This window comes from Etheostoma spectabile, chromosome 18 (assembly GCF_008692095.1).
Source record: "Etheostoma spectabile isolate EspeVRDwgs_2016 chromosome 18, UIUC_Espe_1.0, whole genome shotgun sequence".
In the NCBI taxonomy this organism is placed as follows: Eukaryota; Metazoa; Chordata; class Actinopteri; order Perciformes; family Percidae; genus Etheostoma; species Etheostoma spectabile.
The window spans coordinates 13500116-13508913 of NC_045750.1; the positions used below are offsets into that span (position 1 = coordinate 13500116).

The 8798-nt window shown below is 41.2% G+C and overlaps 2 protein-coding genes and 1 long non-coding RNA gene across 4 annotated transcripts in view; 1 reads left to right on the forward strand and 2 right to left on the reverse strand.

The window, feature by feature from the left end:
* The first annotated feature begins 36 nt into the window (after positions 1–36).
* Positions 37–6712, forward strand: baalcb (BAALC binder of MAP3K1 and KLF4 b). 2 transcript variants are annotated; one of them, XM_032543754.1, is made up of 5 exons: positions 37–438; positions 1240–1456; positions 1689–1909; positions 5288–5472; positions 5862–6712. In XM_032543754.1, the coding sequence occupies exons 3-5, from the start codon at positions 1729–1731 to the stop codon at positions 6024–6026; spliced, it is 531 nt and encodes a 176-aa protein (XP_032399645.1). In that variant the 5' UTR covers positions 37–438; positions 1240–1456; positions 1689–1728; the 3' UTR covers positions 6027–6712. The 2 variants fall into 2 exon arrangements, with proteins under 2 accessions (XP_032399645.1, XP_032399644.1); XM_032543753.1 differs by having other exon boundaries at positions 38–438; positions 1689–1907; positions 5280–5472.
* The window catches only part of LOC116706763 (uncharacterized), a 9055-nt gene continuing 5770 nt past the window's right edge, over positions 5514–8798 (reverse strand). The window contains exon 2 of the long non-coding RNA XR_004336311.1: positions 5514–6418. This is a non-coding gene — a long non-coding RNA (uncharacterized LOC116706763). The remainder of the gene's footprint in view (positions 6419–8798) is intronic.
* Positions 6715–8798, reverse strand: part of nme6 (NME/NM23 nucleoside diphosphate kinase 6) — a 5561-nt gene continuing 3477 nt past the window's right edge. The window contains exons 4-6 of the mRNA XM_032543752.1: positions 8557–8596; positions 7316–7476; positions 6715–7157 (exon numbers count right to left, since the gene is read on the reverse strand). Of these exons, the coding sequence (XP_032399643.1) occupies positions 7006–7157; positions 7316–7476; positions 8557–8596 (353 nt within the window). The 3' untranslated portion in view covers positions 6715–7005. The remainder of the gene's footprint in view (positions 7158–7315; positions 7477–8556; positions 8597–8798) is intronic.

Genomic DNA, 8798 nt, shown 5'->3' on the forward strand with positions numbered 1-8798 from the left:
TGTGTGTGTGTGTGTGTGTGTGAGAGTGAGAGTGAGAGTGAGAGTGTGAGTGTGTGTAGGCTATTTGGCTCGGTGATGGGCCAAAATGCAATTATGGTTATGAAGCAGAAAATCCATTAATGGCAGTGAGCACAAGTAGGCTACCACACAGTAGCTATATTGTTTTTGAAGTTTAACTGGTAACAGCTGAGGTATAATTCCCTCACATAGGCTATACTTTACATTTACAGACACATACCTCCTTATCTTCACCACGAGAGGCTGGATGATCTACCATTCATTCTTAATGAATCGAGCTTTTCTCAGGTAAAGAGGATGACTGTAGGAGCGGATGGTGCGGACAGCCGGTCACCGAGCGGAGGACTCGGATTTTGACCACACGGCGTCTGTCTGACGGAGGAGCCGCGGGGCGACACACAAACGGAGCTGCCACCATCTGTAAGCCTTTATCTTATTTTACTGCGCGGTGTCTGTTTTCTTCCTGTTAGCCGAATTAAAATGCACTGTTCGCGTTTCTGTCAGGCATCATACGGCGTTTATGTTTTGATTCATGTCACGCTATCGTTGCTATACAGTTTTCTTTTGGCATGTATGATAGTGGTGCTAGGTTATAGGAACTGCTCGACAGATTTATTTCAGTATTCATTTAGCCTACATGCGCCTTTACCATAGCTTTTACCATACTAGGCTGCATTATGACCATTTGAGTTCCCTAATTTGAGCCTATTTGTCCGAGGGAAAGATAGGCCTAATTAAATGAAGAAGAAGCAGGCAGTCTTGACCAGATTGAACAGCTTATTATGTGTCGGTACATCACTGAAATCCAGACTTCATCAGCGAAACCCGATTCAAATAGTTTCAATAACCCTGAGAAATAGCCTACGGATCAGGGATGAAACTGTGCTATTCTGGTTGTTTCACAAGATGTGTTGATTAATTATTTTTCCAGATGTTTGAAAGATAGATCAATAGATAGATAGATAGATAGATAGATACCATATGTGCAGAACAGCACAGCCAATAGTAGGCTACACAGCAAGGACAAATAACAAACAGTTGGTTACTCATCTGAAGGGGACAGTAATGAATTGATCCAGTGCTTGTGTATGTATGCTTATCGGGCAGAGCAAAGCTTGAATTGTATTGAGTCTGGCTAATGAATTGACTTACAGTAAGAACATATAATAAAAAAGAAGTCATAAATTCCTCAGCCTCCCTCCCTCTGCTTGTTTCTCCCAGGGGAGCTGGTTTTGATGATCTATCGGCTCCTGTGTAATATGGCCTCCTTCACCTGATTGACCATCAGAAGATGGGGCCTTCAGATCCACTTAGGGAACTGTAAACAAAATTGAGTTAAGACTGAAGGGACCACTCCACCTACTCATTTAAGGATAGAAGTCATTGGAGCGTGTTCTTATGAGGACACTTGGTTCTTGCTACAGCTGTGTGCTGTGCTGTAAGTATTATGTGTTTGTGTTAATGTCATATGAGAAATTCTCTGGTCATATGTACAGAATTGAACTGTACAGAATTAATTTGAGGCCTGCAACTAATAAATTATTTTCATCATTGATTGATCTGCCAATTCTTTTCAAGATTCATTGTTTATCTTCTACAAAATGCCAGTTCCATTAGTCAACATCACAGCTTTCTGTCTGCTGTCTCTGGTTTTCTTTTTTGCTCTGAAGAAAAGTCCAAGCGTGGGTGCCCTTAGTCTGAGGCAGAGCTATGGGCTGTGGGGGGAGCAGGACTGATGCTCTGGAGCCTAGATACCTGGAGAGCTGGACCAAGGAGACGGAGTCAACATGGCTGACCAGCACAGACACTGATATCCCCCTGTCATCCATCCATAGCATTCCCTCTGAGAACTCTGAGCCCGACTTCACTATTGAAAAAACAATCAGCCCGGGTAAGAAAAATCCTTTACGGTTGAGTGGATGTATGAATTAATACTAAATTGGTTTGAAAACAGGAATTGGGCAGTAATTGAACTGCTGAACAAATGAATTATACATTTTGGTTGGATAAATTAGTACTTAATTAGGTCCACACCACAGAATACGATATACACTCACCGGCCACTTTATTAGGTACCCCATGCTAGTAACGGGTTTACCCCCTTTTGCCTTCAAACTGCCTCAATTCTTCGTGGCATAGATTCAACAAGTGCTGAACCATTCCTCAGGGAGTTGGTCCATATTGACATGATGGCATCACACAGTTGCCGCAGATTTGTCGGCTGCACTATCCAGATGCGAATCTCCGTTCCCCCACATCCCAAAGATGCTCTATTGGATTGAGATCTGGTGACTGTGGAGCCCATTTGAGTACAGCAAACTCATTGTCATGTTCAAGAAACCAGTCTGTGATGATTCCAGCTTTATGACATGGCGCATTATCCTGCTAAAAGTAGCCATCAGAAGTTGGTACATTATGGTCATAAAGGGATGGACATGGTCAGCAACAATACTCAGGTAGGCTGGCGTTGCAACGATGCTCAATTGGTACCAAGGGGCCCAAAGAGTGCCAAGAATATTCCCCACACCATGACACCACCACCACCAGCCTGAACCGTTGATACAAGGCAGGATGGATCCATGCTTTCATGTTGTAGACGCCAAATTCTGACCCTACCATCCGACTGTCGCAGCATAATCGAGACTCATCAGCCAGGCAACGTTTTTTCCAATCTTCTATTGTCCAATTTCGATAGCTTGTGCAAATTTAGTCTCATTTTTCCTGTTCTTAGCTGAAAGGACACCCGATGTGGTCTTCTGCTGCTGCTGTACCCTCTGCCTCAAAGTTCGACTTACTGTGCGTTCAGAGATGCCTTCTGCCCCACCTTGGTTGTAACGGTGGTTATTTGAGTCACTGTTGCCCTTCTATCAGCTCGAACCAGTCTGGCCATTCTCCTCTGACCTCTGGCATCAACAAGGCATTTCCGCCCACAGAACTGCCGCTCACTGGATGTTTTTCTTTTTTCGGACCATTCTCTGTAAACCCAGAGATGGTTGTGCGTGAAAATCCCAGTAGATTAGCAGTTTCTGAAATACTCAGACCAGCCCTCTGGCACCAACAATCATGCCACGTTCAAAGTCCCTCAAATCACCTTTCTTCCCCATACTGATGCTCGTTTGAACTGCAGGAGATTCTCTTGACCATGTCTACATGCCTAATGCACTGAGTTGCCGCCATGTGATTGGCTGTTAGAAATTAAGTGTTACGAGCAGTTGGACAGGTAACTAATAAAGTGGCAGGTGAGTGTATATTTGCTAATCCAATTTTAAGTTTTTTCATTATGATAATAGTTAAAACTACATGTGTTTTTCGTTTTCATTGGGTTATTTTAAACAAGACTATTTGCTGTTACTCACACCAGGCTAGGAGAGCTCAGGCTAACAGTATGCTGTAGGTCATTTGACTATATTATCAATGAGTGGGCTCCTTTACACTCTACACATCAAAGTGAAGTGTGACACCTATCTGTTTTTCTCTGTAGGAAAAATCCTGTAGGTGTAACACAGTTTCCTCTTTGACATCAAACACTTTCAGAGGCTTTGCACGGTTGATTGAAACAAGGAGCCATCATGCACACAGACATCGAAATAGTAGTTGTGCTGACCCTCATGCTGGAACTAAGGAGAACAACACAAAGAAAAGCAGCATACTAAGCATTTGAAATCCTTTGTTCTTTTCAGTTATTCACCACGTACAGCTCACAAACACAGGGGTCTGACTATGATTCTACTGTTCTTCTTCATGTCCCACTGAATTGCGGGTGCATTTTCTTTGAAGCCAGGAGGAAATGAATGAATGAGTGGACATAATAGGCTACATCAAAAGCCACTGTGCTGAGACAGGACCAAGTTCTCATGGTAACAGATACAGCTGTTAGTAAATGCGGGCGGAGCAGCCTTGATGTAATTTTGAAGACAATTAAGTTCCACTCTGTAGAGATTAAACAGATCCATAATTTGTCTAATGAATCAACAGCTTTCAATTACAAAGATTGTATCATCTGCAATATATGGTGATGATTTTGTAACACTACTGTGCAGAATTTCCTTTAAAAAGTCTTGTTCTTTTTGTGTTGCGAGTCCTGGAATATTTAAGTTCCTGTTTACACATCACTATTAGGAGGTATACATACCAACAATACCATCATCCAGTACACTTAGCCCACATGATGTCCACACCAAATACCACTTCAGGGTGATATTCAGAGTGTTTCCCATGATTCATGACACTTCACTGCTCCACACTGCAGTCAGATTAGGTCATTCGTGACAGTAATGCACCTGTACGCTACCAGTAAGCTTCAACCTCTGACTAATGCTGTTAGATTTACAAATGACTCACTTTTACACTACCCAAAATCATACATAGTGTGATATTAATATATTGTCTGGGCTGAAATACACCATTTGTTGGTTGTTCTTTATTCTGAAAGAGCGCATAACTAATTTATAATGAATTAGCCTGTTGTAGAAGCCCCTGATTTCTTTATTAAAGAGATCCAGAAACACTTAATAATCTTATTTATTTATTTTACAAAAATGAGTTTCAGCACTTGAATTACTACTAATGTCAGATCATGTGGTTAATCTCCGAAATGGTTCATCTATTGTCAACATAATTAATATTACGGCTTAATACCGTACTGTGAGCGCCTTTCTGTTTCTTAATTATTCCATCCCATTTATATGCATTGTTATACCATACCATTTCTAGATAACTATATATAAAACATAACAACTCCTTATAATGATATGTTTCTTAGAATGTTTGTTTTTCTGCTAAAATCATTTTGGATTCTGATTGGGTTTATTAGAATGGTGAGTGGATGTCTCTACCTTGTTTACAGCTACATTAAAAAAAAACACATTTTAGCTGGGGGCAGCCTCTAGCTCACCCAGTAAGAGTGTTCGACCCGTGTTGGCCGAGTCCTGCATGAATCCAGCCTGCTGCGTCCTAGGCACCCCTAGACTGGGGCGTAACATGCCCGTTGCTGCGTGTCACATTTCTCTCCCTCTTTCATGCCTATCCACTGTCTCTATGTGATAAAGGTAAAAGCCCCCCAAAAATAATCTCAAAAAAACATTTTAGCTGTAGCACCCATGAGCCTCCATGCATCTATGTGTGGCAGGGCCTTGTAACCAAGCATGTGCTCTGAATTACACTTGAAGTCTTAACAGATTAACAGAAAAGTACATGTTACCAATTCACCCCCATATCCAGGATTGTAAAGCAAGCTTTCAGACAAAGCTGAGCTTTTGTTTTGTTCCAGATTTCTTCGAGGACTGCCTCCCTCCCCCTGCTCAGGCTTACCTAAAGGTCTGTTCGGCCGTGTCTGAAGCCAGTCTGAAAGACGTGAAACCCAGCAGCCCCCCTGCAAAACTGGGCTCTCCAGTCAAGGAGCCATCTTCCGGCATCACAGTGCAGCGCAGAAGTGTTCTACACACTGAAGAGATTGTAAGACGCTCCACCAATGTAGAATAACAAAGCACCTTTTCGTTTCTATTCATTTGCTGAGTAAAAGTAACAAGTTGCGGGAGACCAATTGTAGTTAAGTTATGGAGAATCAATCCATCCATCTTTGTCGTCGTAGATTTTTATGGCCAGCTAACATGTTAAGTTAGAGCTAAAACAGTAGGGATATAATTGATTAGTTTACCATTAGATAAGTGGCAACTATTTTGATAATGAAATAATTGTTTAAGTCCTTATTTTAAAGAAAACTTGCCAAACATTTGCTGCCTCCAGCTTCTCAAAAGTGAGAATTCTGATGTTTTGTCATACGTAATTGTAAAAGTGAACTGAATAGTTTTTATAACGTCCCATCTTTCATTCCTCGTCATCAGACAAAATGGCAGGACAATCGGATGTCGACCAAGCAGGTGACCATTACAGTGACACAGAGCATCCATCAGGTGGACAAGAACGGAAAGGTGAAGAAGTCCCTCACCACCTACGAGGTTATGAAACCCGTGGAAAGCATCAAACAGGTGGCCACACACAACACCTGAGTGCAGGGGAGACTGGAAGAAGCCAAAGAAAAAAGGAAGAAGACTGGTAAAACAAGTGAACAGATGGTGTTGTTGTGGAAACATCTTCAAGGTCTGACAGCTAAAGAAAGCACAAGATGAATGAGACGCTGAACTGTACGATTTTGATTGTCATATTGAAAACATGGCTCATCAAACGTTTGACTAGGCCTATTATATTTAAGATGTACTTCTATGGTGCCTGTTACAACAAAGTCTTACTGTGCTGTCTTGAAGAAATTTACATGTAAAACTCTAGGTTGGCAAGAAAAGATGCAAAATGTGACATTTTACATTACATACAGTATCAGAACAAAAACAAATCAAGAATTCATAGTATATCACAGAAGACAGGAAATCATTACTTGGCACCCCTATTTTTAAGATGCTAAATATGTGTAACTATTATTGGATTTTCACAAACTATACATGTAGTTTTGTTATTTGGCATTGATAATAACATTTAGTTGCTGCTGTACCACAATCTGCATGGCTCAGGAAGGTGAAACTGATTGTGACGATTGCACTATTTACAGTGATGCCTGGACAGGAGTTTGTGATGACAATGTATAAAAAAAAACATTTCTACATTGTCTCGTTTTGTACAATACAATGTTACATTTTCTTATCTAGCCATTCATGTTTTCTAATGACAATAAATACATAAACATTTATGGTGCTTCTTTTAATGACTTTGTAAGCTGTATATCTTTCCATGTTCAAGGAAACTCAGTTTTACTGACAAAAACATGGGATAAACATATTGGCACTTTGAGGAACTTTGGTGACAAACATGCACTTTTCTGGGCTCGTCACACAGTATACAATAAATATAGCCAGTAGGATTGTAGCATCTTCTCAAGCAGCTTGCATTTTTTTGTATGAACAATTGACAAACAATTGCAGGGTTTCTAAGTGGTCCTTGGGGGGGGGATCAGTGACTGTAACAGCAGTTCTGGGGTCAGCTTTTTGTTAAAAGTGTGTGGATCTGTTTTTGGTGGTCGTAATGCATTTGTCCTGATCTGAACGATGGCTCTTCTTTCTCCACCCACTCCTCCACACTGAAGTCTGGAAAGAAGAAATGGATTTCTCTTTGTGCCGACTCAACAGAATCTGGAGAGAATGGAGATTGAAAATATGACCATTTAAAAACCTGGGAATGTGTTTGTGATTTGATAAGCCAATGTGATGGGTGTAGGACATCCCATACTGTAGGTAAACCCTACATAAGAAGCACTGAGGAGTCTTACGTCACTGAACACACTTCCTACCTGATCCGTGGGTTGTGTTTCGTGTGTCTGTGAGTCCAAACTGGGCCCTGATAGTAGCAGGCGAGGTGTATCTGGCTCTGAACACTTTGGTTGGTCCCATAAGTTCTCTCCAGTGACGAATGGCGTCCTCTCTGGCTAAAATATACGCTCGCATCGGACCACTGGAGGGAGAGAATTCAACAGCAGTTTGAGTGGTCACGAATCACTAATGCAAGCTTCCAGTCATTGCAAAACCTGCTCTGAGTGGCTGTTACGCACAGTTGATTTTAAACACTGGATGCATTCTGTGCTTCAACAGAGCCAAATATCGGCCGATACGCGGCTACTGTTTTTGCCTATTTTTTTCCCAGCATTGTTTACAGACAGGCAGCTCTGTGTTGCTAGAGAAGCTGCAGTTCACATGCAGACCATGAACTGCCCCTCCACCACTAGCACCACAACAGTCTTAAATTACAAATCAAGCACTTTATATCAATGGCCACTTTTCAGGTTTATTGTTTTCTTAAATTATTTAAATGTGTTGACCTGATTATATCTTCCTGCATGCAATGTCAGGCTGTGTCGTAGATGTTGATGAAAGCCTTTTACCCTCGCACAGTTCACTATATGCAGTGCACCCGTCCATATGATTCACATTGCACACATAATTTGGGTGATATGAATGTTAGATGATTGCAGAAGTGACACTCATCTGTGTTTTTGAATATTATTATTCTTAAAGAAACGGCAGAGCAGATTCCGAAAAAAAATCCAGTGTGGCAGGGTTTACATCTTTATGATGTAAATTGAGGGAGCAAAAGCAGTAATGGCTTTAAATATCGGCTCAAGAAAATCGGTGGCCCGTATTAAAGTAAATCTGTATTGGCACTAAAAAATCCATATTGATTGAGATTGATCGATTGGTCGATCCCTAATTAAAGCAAATTTTACAATCCAGAGAGCGCCATGTGGAGCTATAGCGAGAAGCCTACATGGTGACTTTCAGAAAATTGCTCCAGGGCTGTTGATAATTGAAATTCCTGTTGGTAACATTGGCTGAGCATGTAATTGGAGCACCATTAATTAGCGTGTGCTTTTTCTGCACCAGCCAAGTGGGTTATGTGGTATAGAAATGTCTCTGTTATTGCGAGAACAGAATCAGACAGAAAACAGCATTCATCAAAATGCATCAAAGCATCAGAAATTCATTCAATGCCGTCGTGGTTTGGTAAATGTACATGTATAACGTCGTGGAGGCTTACCTTGACATGAATTCAACAAGTCTTTGGTAGAAGAATCTTCCTAAGAAGCAAACCAAAGCAAGTTAAACAGAGCTTTAACAATTTCCAACTCTGATTAGTTTAAAAGGAGAAATTTTATGTTAATCTTGAACTCTATAAATATGCGTCTACTTTCGATTGAAAAAAACCCCGACCTGAATCAGTGCAGGCAACACTGGGCAGCTGCTGCTACGTGTACAAGCTTCCACTGAGCTAAAACGGCA